The following is a 19,349-nucleotide window of genomic DNA, read 5'->3' as shown; positions in this document are numbered from 1 at the left end:
AAAGCCATGCTGACTGTCCCTCCCTTTCCAAATGCTTTTGATCCTGGTTCTTGGAATCTCCTCCAGTATGCTTTCTGCTATTGATGTTAGGCTATGCATTAATCTTGGAAAATTCATGACACTAATTTTACATTTGGCTTGTTTGAAGGATCGCACCTGTACTTGAGTGGAATTTGACCTGGAACCTCGTAAGGTGGTGCTGAGGGTACTATTTATTGAATCGGATCTATTGCTATTAAGTGAGCAATCGGAGCTTGGGTTACTCAAATTTGTCCTTGGCCTTAAATTGACCAGATGATGTGATGGCATTGTCGAGGTCGAGTTCGCGTTCCCGGTCAGTTGGTTGTGTTCCTCATCTCCACAGCATCAGTGGCCAATGAATAGAATTTGTGATGGTATGGAAGACAATGACTTTTAAAATTAATTGGCACTGAAGATTCATTGTGGTGATCCGAGGAGGCGTATTTCTCGCAAGTAATGGCAATGAGCCAGAGTGAGCTGTCATTAATGTTCCTGAGGATGTTAAAGTGATTTTTAGATCATAATGACACTCAGAAGTTCTAAGGAGCCAACGTTAAGTCCTTGGGGTACTCCAGAACTGATAGTGTGGGACTTGGAGGAAAATTCTGCAGCTGTTTTCAAATGTCTTTCGGGCACTATTTCTGTGCATCCTGTGCAGAGGTTGTTGAAATATATACCTATATCTGGGTGAGTTATGAAACATTGTGACAAATGTAAGCCATTGGATAACTGTTACAAGCAGAGGAGTTTGTTTGAGTTGTGATACGGCATTCATGTTTTCCCTGGCTTGGGAAAGCAAGGGACAATTTCAAAATAATCACTAGTTTTGGCTATTTCCAGATTCGAGGGGTATGGGTTTAGTTCAGTAAGTTGGCACTGTGGTAGGAATTGGGTATGAGTGGCTGAATGTCTGACTCCTGTTCTTCTATTCTAATGTCTCTCCAGTTGTAATCCATCATTGCCAGCGCCCCTGTCTTTAACTGCCTCTCTAATTCGAACGTGAGTAGTTTTTATTTTACCATGATTCTATGGAAACATAATGAGTCAGTGAAGCCCAAACACACACGCAGAATCAACTAGTATGTAGCTTCTACACAAGGTGTGCAAATGTTTTGAATTCCCAATTAACATTTAAAAAAAAGCAGTTTGTTCAGATAGCAAAAAGTATCTAATTTGCAGGATATTTTATGACGAGAATTCTTAAAGTTGTTATTTAATGAAAACAGTTACTTGCAGCAAAGGATTTTGTACTGTGGTTTGTGATACTTTCATCTTTTGTTGTACCTATTAAATCCGTTGAGCAATGTCTAGAGATTATATTTGTTCTTTATGTATGGTTTTAATTAGCTTTAACTATATGTTGAAATATGCATTTTTCTTCCTATCAGCACCATACAACGTATTCATATCCTGCAAAGAAAGTTGAAATGCTATTTTGTTGTTTGCTTCAAGATGCTGCATACCATTGCTCTCCTATCAGCAAAACTCTGTATTAACTCCTTATTGGCCATAATTAATGACCAGCATTACCCAAATCATTTGGCAATAGGAAAGGCAGTGCTTTATTATAGATTTTGAAAAAGTGCTGGTACATATCAATTAAAAATTAAGCTACATTTATTGTTTTTTTCCCATTAATTTGCATCCTTCACCCCCGACCCCATGTTTTTGATCTCGTGACCAATCTACTAAATTAATAAACTAATAACAAAAAGTAAAATCAACTCATTAAAAATATTATTGAAATAATATATATAAAAAATTACCAAACGAAATTTCTGTGATGGAAAATTCAAAATTTTGGCCAAGTTGCCATCAGAATTAATCTCCCTAGTTTGTTCCTTGCTTTTGTTTTCTATGGTGGTTCTTTGTCAAAACTGCTGCTTCAGGACCTGACTGCCTTGTTTATTTAATTATATTTAAACTTTTTTGTAATCTTATTGCAATAAAACTGAATTTTGAATTATAGAGCACAAAAACTAAAATTCTAAAAATGGGAAAATAGTGTTTTTAACTTTAAAGGTTTTGGTACCAGCATGTACTGTCACAAAAAAAAAGCACTAAGGAAATGTATACAAAGATTTGATATTCAGAATTGAGGAAATGTCTTTTCAGCAAGTAGAATACTGGAATGATGATTGCTTCTCTTTGCATTCTTGTAGTCTTTGCAGCTTTATAGATTTGTGAATGTTCAAAGCCAAATGTTATTTTTAAGCAAGCTGACTCTTCCAAGTTAACTTCCTCCAGCAAGCAAATGCTATGGATTCTTGGATGTCTGTAACATGTTTTACTTTCTATGAATCATAGTCTCAATATTATTTCTGGAATTGAAGAATGTTGGACAAAGTGAGCCTTCCAACCCCCAGAGATTATTTTCCCTTGCCATTTTCAAAAATATGTCCTTCAAAAATGCATTTATCATCTCTGTTTTGTATATTACTGTCACCATTTGGAATCAAGAACTTAATAGCCATTCCTTGCACAGGCTTGCAATTTCACAGTAAAAATTGTGACGACAATATTGGCAGGCAGGTTGCAAAATATGATTTGATGACTTCATTATTTGTCTAAAATATTTAAATGACAGAAAATATTTGTAAATCTTTTTTTGAATATTACTGTTTTTTTAAAGTAACCAGTGCAGTGAAGACTCCATGATTATTTTACTTGAACAAAATTTTGAGTACTGATATCTCTTACTCGATAAACAAATCTAAACTATGGGCAGTTGATTTTGGTACTGGTATGGTGTGGGATATATTGTTTGATGGTTGTATACCAGTGGAACAAAGATACTTGGACACAAGAAATAGCAGATAATGAAATCCTGCATAGGACAAAGTACTGAAAAGTCCCGATCCGAAAGATCATTTATTCATGTGTTGCAGAGATGCTGCTTGACTCACTGAGTTACTCAAGCACTTTGTGTTCCAGAACTGAGATTTGCTTGATTTTGTTCATTTTCCCATTCATTCTACTGCTAATCCAATGAAGCCCAGCTTAGAACAGCACATTTTCTACCTGCTGCTAAGGAACCTTCTGATCTTGACATTTTAGTTCAACAGTTTCAGATAAAGATGATTCCAGCTTTCATGAAACATAGTTCAAAATTTCCATTTCCACTAGTAATTTTAGCCTTTTACTCATTGCCTATAGGTCTGGTTTCTCCAGACCAAATTTTAAGTTATTAAATATTGTTATCAATATTGTACCACTTGGCACCAGTTTCCATTTCATCACAATCTTTCCAGCCCTCCACACTATCACAGAACTCATTTAATGTCTTATTTTCTCTCCCTCCCAACCATCATACCTCTTGTGATGTCAAATGTTTTGTTTCATTGCATGATCATTATACGCACATTTCACAGTCAGATGGACAGCACTGTAACAATTCCCAAACTGATCATTATCCACCCAGTTACACTAATTCTACATTAATGTTATTTTTCTTCTCTCCAACTCGCCTCCAAACCAGGGCAATTTACAGTAATCAATTAACTTACAAGCTGGACATCTTTGGGCCGAGAGATAAAGAGCACCCAGAGGAAATCAATACAGTCACAAGGAAAAGGGTGTCTGCATGGAGTTTGCACCAAGGTCAAGAATGAACCCACTCTTTGGCACTCCAATACAGTGCTTCTGTCTGCAAACCCCATGCAGGTTTGCCAACCTGATATGTTAACTTTGTTTCTATCTATTGCACCCTGGCCTCCTGAGCATCTCCAACCTTGCCTGTCCTGTTTGTTTAGTGTTTCTACCTTAGAAATATGAATATCAACTGAAAAGTTGAACACGTTGGGGATATAAAAGCAATTTAGTGAAGGCCTAACATTGGCAATCCAGACGTTGCTGCTGGCCTTTGATATATTTTTGAACAAATGGTAATAACCAAGAAATGTAATTTAACTGCTGACTTGTATATCTATATCTACAGATTTTATATTTCTATATCTATAGAAATCTAGAGATTTGATGGCATTTGAAAAATGCGAGAATATGCATCTCATTGAACAACCACTACAGTAAGCCTTAACTTTTTTATTCACGTCCATAGTAGTGAAGAAAATCGTTACCGACACAGAGAATATTCCTCAGATAAAGGTTATGATCGTGAGTACCATCACAGAGATAAAGTTAGCAGAGAAAAAGAAGATAGACACAAAGAACGTAGACACCGTGACAAAGAGGAGGGGAGACACAAATCTTCCAGAAGGTAATAAAATCTTAAACCAAGTTGCTTTTATCCAATAACTATTTTTTTTAAAATCTTAAGTTAAGTTGATGCACAAGAAAAGAGTATTCTAATTTGCCTGTCAGGCAAGAACTAGATTGAAATAACCAGGGTTACTGCTAAAATTCTGTTGAAGATCACTCAATCCACATTTTCTGAGAAACATTTTTCTTGGACATTTGATGCTTGGGTAGGTTTGTGGAAATTGGGCTGTGATGTAACCAGTCAGTATGTTCTCTACTGTACACCTATAGAAGTTCGGGAGAGTAAGAGTAAACAAGTGGTCAGCTGTGACTTAAGAGAAATAATAGATTCGTATTAGATCCAAGGAGGAGATAACATTACCATAAACTGTAAACCTGAGGGTGTAAAATTTCGGAATTCATTGAAGGATAATCTAGGCATTGATAAGATGAACAGCAAGCTAGCAAGAAACTATTGAGACTAAGCAAAATATGAGCATTGAGATTGAGGAAATTTTTATGGAATAAATAAAAAACAGATGAAACAAATATTGTCTTTGTGGAAGTTGCTGAAACGTTGCTCTACATGAGGAGCGTGAAAAAAAAAGGCTTTGTTAAAACAACTTGCATAGGCAATAGGTCTGATGCTGAAATCATCAGAACATAACATTGGCATTTATGTGGGAGTTGACTTTGCATTCTAACACTTAAGAGATGTTATTTTAAAATCTAATGTCATGTCAGATTTTCGTGAACGGTGAAAGTTGAGAAATACATGCCCGTTGAGTAGATCACAACCACACTAATGGTTTTTGTCTTTCGTAGCAGCAGCAGACGGCGCCATGACAGTGAAGAGGTGGATGGTCATAAACGACATAAACACAAGAAATCTAAGAGGAGCAAGGAAGACAAAGAAGCCAGTGAAGAGCGTTCCCAAGAACCTGAGCCAAGTGAAGCTGCGAGCAGTAATTAGATATCTTGCTCCTTGGCTGTTGTCTTTATTGTTTAAAAAAAATAGGAAGAAAAATGTTGGAAATGCTTAAATCATTCAGGTAATGACGAATTTCATCTGAATTTCTGAAGATGTCAGAACTTCAATATTTTGAAAGACTATTGAAGAGTGCGGTGCTTCTCAGCACCAATTGTGTTGTTAATAACTAAATTACTATGTTTGTATTAGTTTATTGAAGATGAATAAAATTTCTGCATTGTGGTTTAAAAGTAATGTTTTACTTTTGACCGTTGTTTATTGGAATCGTAGTTTGCCTTTAAAGGCTGTACTTTTACTCGAACAGTCATTAAATTTGCTATTTGTCCTGTATGCCTGCTCTGGTAAGATTTTGCTTGGCTATAACAATGACCACACTTTGTTCTGTGGGTTTCATTACTCTTTTAGAGAGTGGCAGGGAGAATAAGTTATGAAAGGACAGCATCAAGTAGACATTAGCCCACAGTTTCATGGAGCACCATAAACTAACTGTGGCACATGTGCAAGGGTGCACCAGACCTCTCATTTTACCTGGACTCTTCAGTTTTAGCCTTTCAGCTTTAAACCAGCTACAGCTGTTGGATCAAAAACAGCTCCTTTCATTAGAATATTCACAAAAAAATTGTGATTTGTTTTAAGTTAATTTTCATTTATTATTTTACTGTTTATTTAATGTGAATTTTGTTGACTTTAATTGTTTTTTTTCCAAATGATTCTGATCATAGACAATTGGAAACAATGGAAAAGATATTGGGCAAGTTGTGAGCAAACCCTTTATTTCCATTGCATGCAGCTAGGCCTGAATCAGTGTGATCCAACCCACTGTACATTAATTTGTAACACTACTTTTCATGAATATCCAATATGAATATTGGTGGAATGGTGGTGGAAATTATGATATTTCATCCCTACTTAAATACTTCAAGTATCAGCACATGCTTTATGAAACTGCACCAAAATTGTTTAAGCCACAATGTTTGCAGTTTATATTAAAGTCAGAAATACAATATTTTACTTGGTTTCTTTTCAGTCACAGTAAAAAAAAATGTAAACTTAATTAGCAGAGAGAGAATTTATTGTAGTTCTGTCACTCGTCCAAGATACTTTTTTCTCAAAATAAGACTTTTTTTGACAAGTGACAATTACAGAGAAACCATTCACCAACAAACCTGGAGTATTCATTGCAATCCAAAATGCAATAGTGAATATTTTCAGTCCCGACTTACTAATTTAAGATTGCACTTACTAAGTGCATTAATGCATTGCGTTCCAAATTTTTTTAAAACATCCGGTCCCAGTCGAGTTTTTAAGCAAATAGACTATCTTCAGAAAATATAATATAAAAATAATTCAGGACTCCTGGTGTTTACAGAAACGCTTCAAAATGAATTATATTGCTAATTGAGTATCAGGATTTTCAATGATGTGGTTCCTTGGCTGAATTATTGGCTTTGACTAATTTTAGTTCCGTATTCGTAATATTATTATAATCCATTCTAGAGACGGCTGCCAGGCCACGAGGCCACAGTGAGAGCAACTTTTCCTCTTATTTCTTTAAGTATCTTCACCAGACAAGAGTGGGTTATTCCAGAGGTATTCCTTCCATTGACTGCCAAAATTACATCTCCGCATCTGCAACAAGATAATATATGCATGATGCTTAATAGCAAGTTAATGTCAATTGAACCATAAATTGTTATAAAGTAGAAGAGATTAACCTTGCTTTGGTAATCAATAGTAAACAATTATCTTGGTCTGATATTGAGATATTTTGTTGATTATCCAATGAAGTTCTTCTGCTACCATGTAACAGCAGAGATGCATTCTCTGGACCTATGACCCAATTGTTCTTCCCATTTGTTTACTTTTCCAAATTTTAGAGGGTCAAAAATGCCTAAACGATTAATCTATTGGGTAGGTTCAGCAGCCGGCTTGGTGTTTTTTTATTTTTCATTGAAACTTAGTAAATTTCAAGTTAACAAATCTAAATAAGGGTCCAGTAGAAAGGGGGTTCAGGTGAACACAATGACACCTTATCAGTACTGGCAAATGTGCTGGGTAAAAACTCGTTTCACTGGTTCGTCCAATGACTTTGAAGACACAAATTCAGGCTGACATTTGGGTAATTAATTTTTATTTTGGGTGTTTGGAGATTCAAGAGGGGTACTGAGGACATGGATTGCCCTGGTCTTACTGAATAGCAGAATAGATGTGAGGTATTATGGCCTATTCCTGCGAGCTTCTTGCACAGCATTGACAGTGCTGTTCTTGTGGAGATGGTGTATTTTATGTGATGCCATCATCTGCACACTTTGGTAGCTGCATGCATTCTCCATATCTGGGTGATTTATAGCTGTCAGTACAGTAAATGTTCACTGTAACATGCCTCAATACATTACTTTGCCCAACATAGATGATATTTTATTTCATTTGCAACAAAGAACTATTGTTTGCTTTGTGTTGAGGTATTTTGTTAGATTTCATGGCTTTGAGAAAAAAATGTTTCTTCTAACTCTCAGAAGTGGTTTACAACTTTTGACAGCACCCTTTTAAGAACCACGAAAAAGCAGTTCAGTAAAACAGAATTGCCTACTTTGGAAAGGAGGTATAAAATGTAAGTAAATTTTGAAATGTAGCAATAGAACCAGATGGAAAGCTTTTTACTTGGCTGTGTATGGTATGATGCTAGAGGGATTCCAAAATGAGGTAAAAGTTAGTTTTGCTTAAAGTTGTCACCCATAATGAGTTGTCGTAGATCATATATCTTGGTACTATTACATTGCTGAGTCAATTTGAGATCTTGTATATAAAGTGAGAGCATTGCTGCCTACAATATGTTTAACTACACTTTAAAATTACTCTAGTATCTTCTGCAAAGCACAATGTAAATGTAAATGCAATCTATACTTGTAATGTATTAAAGGAGTGCCACGCAGTGGTCAGTTGAAGCTGTGAGAACACATTTCCTCTGTGTCAGATTAATTACATTTAAAAATAAGGTAACTAGGTAAAGATCCTCAAGTTTATGTTGTTAATGAGTTATCCTTCACTCGGATCTAGTCTCTTGCACTCTGTTCATACAAAAAAAATTAAGCTTCAATGACAACAGCTCTAGAGAATACAAGGCCTAATACACACACGTCTCCTCGTATGACACATCCGTCATCACCAGTTTGGTGAACCTGCACTGCACATCATTTATGGCTAGAATATCCTTTTGTAGGTAAGGTGATCCAAACCACTGCTCCTCTGGTCTCAACAAAGCCAGAAATAATTGGGGTGAGACGTATGCACTCAATTTCTTGCCAAAAGGTCAATGTATCACCTGCGCATTGATTGCCTCAAGGTCCTTTTGAACATAGAAATTACCAGTTCTCTCAACATTTAAAAAAAAATACTCTGCTTTTCTATTTTGAGCATCAAAATGGATAATCATATTTTATCAGATGAGATTGTATCTATTGTGTTCTAACCCTCGCCCTCAGCTTATCTACAGTATTTCCTCTTGAACCATAATTACATTCTCGTCTTGTCTCCGGATGCTACCTGTCTTTGTACTATTACCAAACTTGAAAATATGTTATTTGACTCCCTCGGCTAAACTGTTGATAAAGAATATAAATAACTGGGTCGTGAGCACTGATCCCTATAATACCCTACCACCAAGCTGAAAGAACCATCTATTTTCACTCTTTGCTTTCTGCCCACAATTCCTGTCAGTATAGTAACCCAAATTTTGGTGCTCTAACCATATAAATGAACTTCCTACATATGCTCTTACTCAAAAGCCATCTGAAAATTCAAAAATCGACTGGTTCCCCGATATTTACTCTCTTAGTCAAAACTTCAGATTAGGGAATTAAGATTTTTCCCATTCATAAATCCATGTTCAATCCTATTATAATTTTCAGGATGTTCTATTACATTTTTCACCATCAACTCTAGCACCTTCCCCCAACACTATTGTTAAGTGAAAAGGTTAGTAGTTAGCCGTCTTCTCACTGCTTCCTTTAAGCAATTGTATCATATTTGCTGCCCTCCAATGCACTAGATCAATTCCATGTGACAATGTTCTTTAAAAAGTTAAATATTTTATGTTCTTGTTTTGAAGGCTAGGTATGTTGTTAAAATCATTGTCCGCTTAATCATATCATATCATATATATACAGCGCGGAAACGGGCCTTTTCGGCCCACCAAGTCCGCGCCGCCCAGCGATCCCCGCACATTAACACTATCCTACACCCACTAGGGACAATTTTTACATCTACCCAGTCAATTAACCTACATACCTGTACGTCTTTGTAGTGTGGGAGGAAACCGAAGATCTCGGAGAAAACCCACGCAGGTCACGGGGAGAACGTACAAACTCCTTACAGTGCAGCACCCGTAGTCAGGATCGAACCTGAGTCTCCGGCGCTGCATTCGCTGTAAAGCAGCAACTCTACCGCTGCGCTACCGTGCCGTAATGTTTACTTCTCTCTCCAAATTAGGTCAAATATTCTTCATTGTGATGTAAACTGTTTTGATATTGGTCAATACTGGTTTCTCCTGTACAGAATACATCAATGCATTATATTTTCGCTTCCTTGTGCAGAAATGAAGTTAAAGTTCAGCATGAGTGCAATTGCTTTCATCCATGTTGAATTATTGCTAGAGGGTGCATGTTCCAGCCATATATCTTTCTTGGCCAGAAAATCTGTGGTGACACTAGTCTCAATCTTTTTCAGCGAAAGCATTAAACCAAACCTAGCAACTCGGGTGGACAAAAGAATGTTGTGGCATTTTTGATGGTACAAAACATTTTTGCCAGTTTTCATACTTTCATCATTATTTTCTAATTCCTGGAGAGTAAACTGATTCTTGTGAAGCTCTTGAAATAACAAAATAAATTGTCTGAATTATTTTTTGAAATATGAAAATATAAAATGATTTCTTTCATTTTTGTGCCTGGTAAACTTCACCATTTCCTCCAAGAGAATTGCCACATGGCATCTTCAGACTATGTTTAAGATTCATAAAACTTGCTACATTTTAGGCACAGAGGTCAGGAATACCAGACACAGGTTCCAGAATTCCACAAGTTATTCCCAATAACCTGTATTCTTGGATCTGCAGCAATTGTTTACACTCAAACTCAATTATATTAATTCCTTATACCTCTATTTGAATATTATTAGAACAACTTTATCATGTTAAAAAACGTTCATTTTTATATTAACATCTACTGCGATAAAGAGAAATTATATATTTGGAACTAGCATAAAATCAAATTCCTGCATATAATTTAATTTATTCTTTGAGTATAGACAATAGGTGCAGGAGTAGGCCATTCGGCCCATCGAGCCAGCACCACCATTCAATGTGATCATGGCTGATCATTCTCAATCAGTACCCTGTTCCTGCTTTCTCCCCATACGCCCTGACTCCGCTATCCTTAAGAGCTCAATCTCGCTCTCTCTTGAATGCATTCAGAAAATGGGCCTCCACTGCCTTCTGAGGCAGAGCATTCCACAGATTTACAACTCTAACTGAAAAAGTTTTTTCCTCATCTCTGTTCTAAATGACCTACCCCTTATTCTTAAACTGTGGCCCCCTGATTCTGGACTCCCCCAACATTGAGAATATGTTTCCTGCCTTTAACGTGTCCAACCCCTTAATAATCTTATGTTTCAATAAGATTCCCGTTCATCCATAAGATTCCCTCTCATCCTTCTAAATTCCAGTGTATACAAGCCTAGTCGCCCCAGTCTTTCAACATATGACAGTCCCGCCATTCCGGGAATTAACCTAGTAAACCTACGCTGCAAGAATATCCTTCCTCTAATTTGGAGACCAAAACTGCACACAGTACTCCAGGTGCGGTCTCACTAGGGCCCTGCACAACTGCAGAATGACCTCTTTGCTCCTATATTCAATTCCTCTTGTTATGAAGGCCAACATTCCATTGGCTTTCTTCACTGCCTGCTGTACCTGCATGCTTCCTTTCGTTGTACGTCCCCTTTTCCTAACTTGACACCATTCAGATAATAATCTGCCTTCCTATTCTTACCACCAAAGTGGATAACCTCACATAAAAATGGTGGCGCTGCCCTAGCAGCTGCGGCTTCCTGCGGTCCGTTTGTCTTTTTGTTTTTGTCTTAATTGTAGATGTGATGTATTTTTGTGTGTGTGTGTGGGGGGTGGGTGGGGGTGGGGAAGCGGGGGGAACTGTAAAATTGTAAATTTGTCCCTTCCGAACGGAGACCCGACCTTTGTTTTCTGGGTCGGGTCTCCGTTCCTGCTGCGGCCTACCATTGGCACAACTCCTGGAGCTGGCGGCTTCCAGGGCTCCGGTTCGCAGAGCCCGCGGACCGGACTCGCCATCAACGGACCCGGCCGTCCTTGGAGGCTGCGGGAGCGGTTGCGACTCGCCTTAGGCTCGGGCCGCGTGGATGCCGACATCGGGAGCGTGTTCGCCCGCCCCGGATCGCGGGGCTTGGGTCAGCCCGCCGTGGACATTTCACCGTCCGGCGCGGCCTGAAATAGGCCGCGGGATTTTTCTCTGCTCGGCGGGGGCTTCAATGTCGGGAGCTACGACCGCCCCGACGTGCAGCGGCAGCGTGTTCGCCCGCCCCGGATCGCGGGGCTTGGGTTGGCCCGCTGCGGACCTTTCACCGTCCGGCGCGGCCTGGAACGTGGCAACGACACCAGCCTGAACGCGGGAGAAGACGGCAGGGGAAGAGAAGACATTCTGGCCCATCACAGTGAGGAGGGGACTGGAGGAGACTCACTGTGATGGATGTTTCTTTTTTTTTGTGTTGGTTGGGGTTGTGTAATTTGCTTATTTTATTGCTTTTATTGTTGGTCTGTGGGTGACTAAATTTCGTCCAAAAAACTTGTTTTTTGGATGACAAATAAAGATATCATGAATCCTTTATCCACAGTAATCATGATAGAAATTAGGAAAGGTCACTGCTTGGGTTATCATTCTGCATGCTTTCAACAGAATATCCATTTTTTTCTGTGTAAAATATATATAGTAATATGTAGCATCAGACTCATGGGTTTTGATGATTAATAGTTCTCTTATGCTATAGTCGTGTCTTCCATTTTGCAGCATGCGAAAAAACTTTTCCACAAATAGAATCCAAAATAGTACAGCTATAGTTTCAAAATCTGTCACTAACATATGAGCAGGAATATACTGCACTCTTAAGACTATATTGTTGAATATTCTCAAATTGGAGCTTATGGATGCCAGAAGAGAAATATCCGGCAAATTTGTTCGTTTTTGGTTGTATTGGTTGGATATTTTTTCCTTTGTGCCAGTAGCCTGCATTACATTATTGTAAGGGATGGGAATTAAAGCATTAGTTCAACTTTTGCAATAGAAGACTAATTTCCAGTTTATGACAGGAGTTATCTTAATTTGTTAGCCGTGGATTTGCCTCTAAGTTTAAAGCCCAAGGCAGAGATATACCTTATTAATATGCTTTCACACAGAGGTCCAATGTATTTGAGATTCCCCAACAAAGGCTGTGAGTTCTTAATACAATATTAATGCTTCACCCAACATCACGCAAAATAATTTACTTTGTAAAATTTGTTCAGTGAAAATTGACACATCCATACCCAAAATAGGGAACGTTCTAAACAAATTAACTTCTTGTAACCCCATTTTCTTGGGCTACAAAGGCAAATTCTGGATGCTCTACGTATTCAGGCAGCATTGATGAAGAGAAATGAAGCGTTAATATTTCAGATTGATGACCTTTCCTCAGAACTGCTGAAAGGTTTGATCTGAAACATTATCCTTTTAAAATGCAATTTTATTCAATATTGTGTAAAGTGCATTGAGTAGAAATCAATGATTTATTAAAGAAAAGTGAGCTACATAGGTGTTAGCTTGATTCAAATGTAAGAATTTGGTAAATGCATTGTTCCATTTTGCTTTGCCAAACTCTATCATAATTATTTTTTAAAGTGCTGGAGTGGGTCAGGAAGCATCTCTGCAGAACATGTTTCTGTTTTTAAAAAAAATAGTCATGTAGCATCAGACTCTTGGGTTTGATGATTAATAGTTTTCTTATGCTATAGTCGTGTCTTCCAATTTGCAGCATGCGAAAAAACGTTTCCACAAATAGAATCCAAAATAGTACAGCTCTAGTTTCAAAATCTGTCACTAACATATGAGCAGGTGACATTTGCCCTGATTGGCACAATCTATCCAAGGTGGCCATTTGTCTCAATCACTAACTATATTCAAAAGAGAGGGATTGATAACTTCTCAGAAATTAATGGAAGTGTAGGATTGGGGTTGATGCAGAATAGTGGCAGAGAGATAAAAGATTAACCATGACCTTACTAACCAGTGGAGTGGGCACAAGTGACCAAACAGTAGACACAAAAAGCTGGAGCAACAGCGGGACAGGCAGCATCTCTGGAGAGAAGGAATGGGTGATGTTTCGGATCGAGACCCTTCTTCAGTCTCGACCCAAAACGTCACCCATTCCTTCTCTCCAGAGATGCTGCCTGTCCCACCGAGTTACTCCAGTTTTTTGTGTCTATCTTCGGTTTAAACCAGCATCTGCAGTTCCTTCTTGCACTCGTCCTCCTGCTTGTGTTCTATATAACTAAGCAACTAAAAATGAAGTACTTTAAGACTCCTATCTTGTACCTCAATCTTCCGTCGTTATAAGCTGGCATTCCATTAACAATGGACTTTATGAAGAATGGCTGGCTTCCATGATTTTCCTCGTATCCGCCTACAATGCTAAATCCCAGACTTCCAGATGTATTTCTTCTCAATTCCACATCTTTGCACAGATAAAGATACCTAGAATGGCATGAGAAATTAAATATAAAAGTTCTCTATTTCTCATTTGAGTTATAAAATCGTGCAATCAATTGGATCCACTTGCAGTTTAGCACTGACTCTAAAAAAAAATTTGTTCAAATTAGAAAGTTACCAAGGAGCAATTATTAGATATTTTATGTTTATAATTTTGCATTAGATATCATCTTAATTATAGTGGTATTACTTATTCCACATCGCAAAATGAGCATTCTACATTCGGGGATGTATACGCATGCCTTTTTAATAAATGCTAGTACAATTGCTGTAGTGTTATCCCTGTGAAGTGAAACCAGACATACTCTTGTATCAATCATTTTTGAAGCAATGGAGAAAATAGTTATTCCATAAATTGAATATATGGAGCATCAATTATGAAAAACAATTTAAGTCTAATTTGCTCTTAATACAAATTATATATAGCTTGTGTTGTGTTCATCAGCAGTACATCATAATTGATTTAAACATTCATGATTAATCTTTATCAGTTGGGACCTGGACAAAACTTATCCTCACTTTTAAAGACACAAAGTGCTGGAGTAACTCCTCGGGTCAGGCAGCATCTCTGGAAAAAATGGCTAGCCAATGTTTTGGGTTGAGACCTTTCTTCAGACTGATTGTAGTAGGGGGGCGAAAGCTGCAAGAGAGGAGGGGCAGGACAAAGCCCGGCAAGTGATAGGTGGACACAGGTGAGGAGGAGTTTGAATGACAGATGGTTGGACAAAGGCCAGAGATGAAAAGGCATAAAGTGTGAGACAAGGGTAGAAGTGCAAAATTTGAAGTCAGAGGAGATGCATGCAAACTACTCACTCCAACAAAAGTGAGCAAAAAAATTAACTGCTGGAGGAACTCAGCAGGTCGGGCAGCTCTGTGGAGAAAAACGGACAGATGTATTTTGGGTTGGGATCCTTCTTTAGATTGATGGGAGGGGGGGGGGCAATTTTTTCAAATGATAGGTGAGGAGGAAGTGATGTGCAGATGGAAATAATACCAAAGGCAAAGTGAACTGGAGACAAAAGTGCCAGATATGAAAAGAAGAGGAGTGAAAAGTAAAACTAATGTGAGAGGAAAGACCAGGGATAAAAGGAAAATGGGGTACTCTGAGTAGGGAGAGATGAAAGAAGAGTTGGAGGATGGGAAAGGAATTGTGCGACAGGATAGTGAGAGAAAGATGCGTGACAGAGTGGATGAGGTGGAGAGAGGTTGCCTAAAAATGGAATATTAAATGGCAGTGGAGGGGGCCGAGGACTGGGCAAGGACTTCAGCAAGCCTTGGCAGACTGAGTGCAAGTGTTCAGCAAAATGATCACTGATGCTACACTTGCTGACGTAGAGGACACATTGGGAGCAGCAATGCAATGCAGGTGATTGGTTGCAGGATGGAATTAATTTACAAATTGTTCAAATACTTTGAAAGAAAACAATGCTCAACACATAGTTAAACATACCAGGTGCAACAATGCTCTTTTCTAATGACACTTTAAGCTGCATTAACTGTTTTAATTGTTTGGCCTTTCAGCCAACCTTCCTCAGTAGAATTCTGATGCAAATGTTTCATTAGCTAATTGCAACCTCATGCCAGATTTGGCTGAGATTTCCCATAGCCCACTCTACACTGCAAATAACTCCTTTGTTCCAGCAAACGTCTCTGCTTCTTAAATTCTTGCATTTTTACTATTTGAACTATAAAATAAAACAAATGTTCTACATAGAAAAAGGCTGCTATGTATAAAGTAAACCCTAATTAAATTGCATGTGCTCCTGATGTGCCTCAAAATTGGTCTATTAATTCTCATTACATATTTAAATGGAGGTGAAGTGGTTTTGCTCAGACCATCACTGAAATATTCTCTTTGGGAAATTAGACCAATCTCTTCCGATTGTGAATCATCCAAGTTGCATCAAAGAGATGACAGCATTTGGATCAAAAGATGACGTAAGAATTTAATATTAAAACACAAAATAAGGTATACATCACAGCAAAAGTATTGAACTAAGTTTGATGTAAACCCGCCCAGCTTTGTTTTAATTCATCCCATGTAAAAGTGCAGCTCACAAATCCTTCAGAATTTGAGCCTTGTGACTGCTGCATTTCACATGGGTCAGCATGCCAATCACATTGCTGCTCAGCAGGCAGCATTATCTGTGAAACAAACAATTCAGATTTTAAAGCCTCCATAAAATAGTCTGTTTACTTTTTCTGTTTTTCTTTGCAACTTCCAATTCTCTATTCACCCAACATGTACATAGAATGGCCAACAAAGCTCTCTCATCTGACACATTCTTGTCTCCTTCAGCCTTTGTTACTTAATCAATCAAACGGGTGAAAGAGCCCAATATATAACCTAAAATGTTGCCTATCCACGTCCTCCAGAGATGCTGTCTGACTCACTGAGTTACTGTGTTTTGTGTTCTATGCAGGATTCCAGCATTTGCAGTGCCTTGTGCCCCCAGCATAATCTTACTGCGTCATATACCATGCTTGGGCTAAAGGCATAAAATACAACAGGGAGGTTATACCCCAATCCCTATGTCTTTTTAATCAATTTATTTTGCTGCTTTAAATAATTTGACAACATGCACGCCAAAGCCCCTCCACACTTCCCAACATCCAACCATTTATTGTACACGCCTTTGCATTGTTTTGCCATGTGCTTCTTTGAATTAAATTCCTTTTGTCATTTATCTACCAAAATAACCAGACCACCCATATCCTCCTCTTCAAAACTTTTACAACTGTAAACCGCACAATATTTTTAATCATCTGCAAATTTCTTTATCATGATGTTTACACTCAATTCGACACTATTAACATTTACAATAAATCACAATGGTTTGAGTACCAAATGATTGAACCAGCACTCCAGAACTTTGTGATCTACACATGATTCCAGCATTTGTAGAGCCTTGTACCTCTGGTATAATCTTACTGTGCTGACATACTATGCCTGGGGAAAAGGCATAGGATCTAACAAGACAGTTATACCTCAATCCATACCTCCAAGCCTTGTGGAACCAAATTATGTAAAATGGTGCCAAAAGATTGAAATATTGAAAAGGTTTCTTTGTGTGCAAAAGGAGTAGGGTATTTAGTGCTATACAAATTTGGAAACAATTAAAAAAGACATTAAAATTAGATAATTTATCACTTTTTCTTCCAATTGTGAATAATCCTTTGTTTAAGCCTTCATGGGTAGACGGGGGTTTTACACAATGGAAGAATTATGGAATTAAAAATATGGGACAACTTTATAAGGAAGGCACCTTTCTGACATTTAAGGAGTTGCAACAGACTTATGGTCTTCGTGGAAATGATTATTTCAGATATCTTCAACTTAGAGATTATGTAAAAGCGAACTCCCAAAATTTTCGAATTAGAAATTCAGAAATTCTTGATGAATGTTGGAACAAACATCCTAATACAGAAAAATTAATATCTTATATATATAATATCTTATTAGACAGTGACATTCCTTCCACGGACTTATACAGACAAAAATGGGAAAAAGAATTAAACCAAGTAATAACGAAAGATACTTGGGAAGAAAGTTTGCAACATATACATCAGTGTTCACTAAACGCCAGACATTCTCTAATACAATTTAAAGTAATACATAGGTTACACTATTCAAAAACACAACTACATAAAATTTTCCAACATATCTCACCTAAATGTGATAAATGTCAACATTTAGAAGCTACATTATCGCATATGTTTGCAAACTGTATAAAAATTAAAAAATTCTGGGTAAATATTTTTAGTATAATATCTAAAGTAACCAGCACACAATTGGACCCAGATCCAAAATTAATTATACTTGGAATATTAGAATCAAATCAAACATTTAGAACAACACAAAGAAACTTTATTGATTATAGTTTAATAACAGGAAAAAAATTAATTCTAAAATTTTGGAAAGGACCTACGGCCCCCACAATCAAAATGTGGATTATAGAAATGACGGAGACCTTAAACGTGGAAAGAATCAGATTTTTCCTGTTGGACAAACAGGAATTATTCATTGGAACATGGTCTCCTTTTATTGATTACTTAAAGGGTCAGAATAGTTCAGCACAGGAACCTGACTAGCACTCGGACTAAAGAATGGATGAAATGCTATACTTTGAAATGTACGAATATATCTCGAATGAAGTTTTTGTTATTTTAATAAATTTTTCCATTCTTCTTTAACTAACTTTTTCCTTATCCTTATTAATTTTTTATTTTTTTTTGTTTTGTTTGTTTTTGTTTTTATTTTTCTTCTCTCTCTTTTCTTTTCTTACTTCATCTATTTCTTTAGTTCTATTTAGTTTAAAAAAAAAAAAAAAGGGGCAAAAGGTATTGGTATTGGAGACAATATAATAATAATTGACAATATTATCAATTAAAAAATGTATGACTGTAAAGATGTACCTATCTCCAATAAAAAGATATATAATAAAAAGGAGTAGGGTAAACTACAAGCCAGCCACTTTGATATCAGTAATAAGACGTTTTTACAGGTTATTTTAGAAAAAAAATCAAATTATATGGACAATCACAGACCAAAAGATGAGCCAGCATAGATTAGTAACCACATATGATGTTTGGATAACTTTACTGAGTTTTTGTGATACTGTTAGAGAGGGTTAAGACTAACACAGGGGTACTTAATGCAAATCTTTGAAGGTAGTAGAACAGGTTTAACAAGGCAGTTCATAAAGCAAACGTACATAGAACAGTGGAGCACAGGAATGGGCCTTCCGGCCCACAATGTTTGCATCGAATGCCGTTAAATTGATCTCATCTCATATCATATCATATCATATCTATACAGCGCGGAAACAGGCCTTTTCGGCCCACCAAGTCCGCGCCGCCCAGCGATCCCCACACACTAACACTATCCTACACACACTAGGGACAATTTTTACATTTACCCAGTCAATTAACCTACATACCTGTACGTCTTTGGAGTGTGGGAGGAAACCGAAGATCTCGGAGAAAACCCACGCAGGTCACGGGGAGAACGTACAAACTCCTTACAGTACAGCACCCGTAGTCAGGATCGAACCTGAGTCTCCGGCGCTGCATTCGCTGTAAAGCAGCAACTCTACCGCTGCGCTACCGTGCCGCCTGTAGCGTACCGTGCCATCTAGCTGTACATGATCCCTATTCCTCTATTCCTTGCACTTCCATATGTCTATCTAAAAGCCTCGTATATACTGCTATCGTATCTGTCTCCACCACTACTAGGGTTGCCAACTGTCCCGTATTAGCCGGGACATCCTGTAGTTTGGGCTACATTGGTTTGTCCTGTACGGGACTGCCCT

At 37.7% G+C, this 19,349-nt stretch overlaps 2 protein-coding genes across 6 annotated transcripts in view; one reads left to right on the top strand and one right to left on the bottom strand.

Moving 5' to 3' along the window:
- fip1l1a (FIP1 like 1a (S. cerevisiae)) overlaps positions 1-8,183 on the top strand; it is a 61,605-nt gene extending 53,422 nt beyond the window's left edge. For 3 of the 5 annotated variants that reach the window (XM_078398620.1, XM_078398597.1, XM_078398606.1), the window contains exons 16-18: positions 967-1,020; positions 4,079-4,237; positions 5,044-8,183. In XM_078398620.1, the coding sequence (XP_078254746.1) occupies positions 967-1,020; positions 4,079-4,237; positions 5,044-5,191 (361 nt within the window). In that variant the 3' untranslated portion in view covers positions 5,192-8,183. The remainder of the gene's footprint in view (positions 1-966; positions 1,021-4,078; positions 4,238-5,043) is intronic. The other 2 variants (XM_078398611.1, XM_078398628.1) reach the window with 2 other exon arrangements.
- Positions 6,428-19,349, bottom strand: part of lnx1 (ligand of numb-protein X 1) — a 155,034-nt gene continuing 142,112 nt past the window's right edge. The window contains exons 10-11 of the mRNA XM_078398585.1: positions 13,864-14,022; positions 6,428-6,838 (exon numbers count right to left, since the gene is read on the bottom strand). Of these exons, the coding sequence (XP_078254711.1) occupies positions 6,703-6,838; positions 13,864-14,022 (295 nt within the window). The 3' untranslated portion in view covers positions 6,428-6,702. The remainder of the gene's footprint in view (positions 6,839-13,863; positions 14,023-19,349) is intronic.

This window comes from Rhinoraja longicauda, chromosome 1 (genome assembly GCF_053455715.1).
Source record: "Rhinoraja longicauda isolate Sanriku21f chromosome 1, sRhiLon1.1, whole genome shotgun sequence".
NCBI lineage: Eukaryota > Metazoa > Chordata > Chondrichthyes > Rajiformes > Arhynchobatidae > Rhinoraja > Rhinoraja longicauda.
Note: the sequence above shows the minus strand (reverse complement) of the source record. Positions and strands in the feature narration are given on the sequence as shown.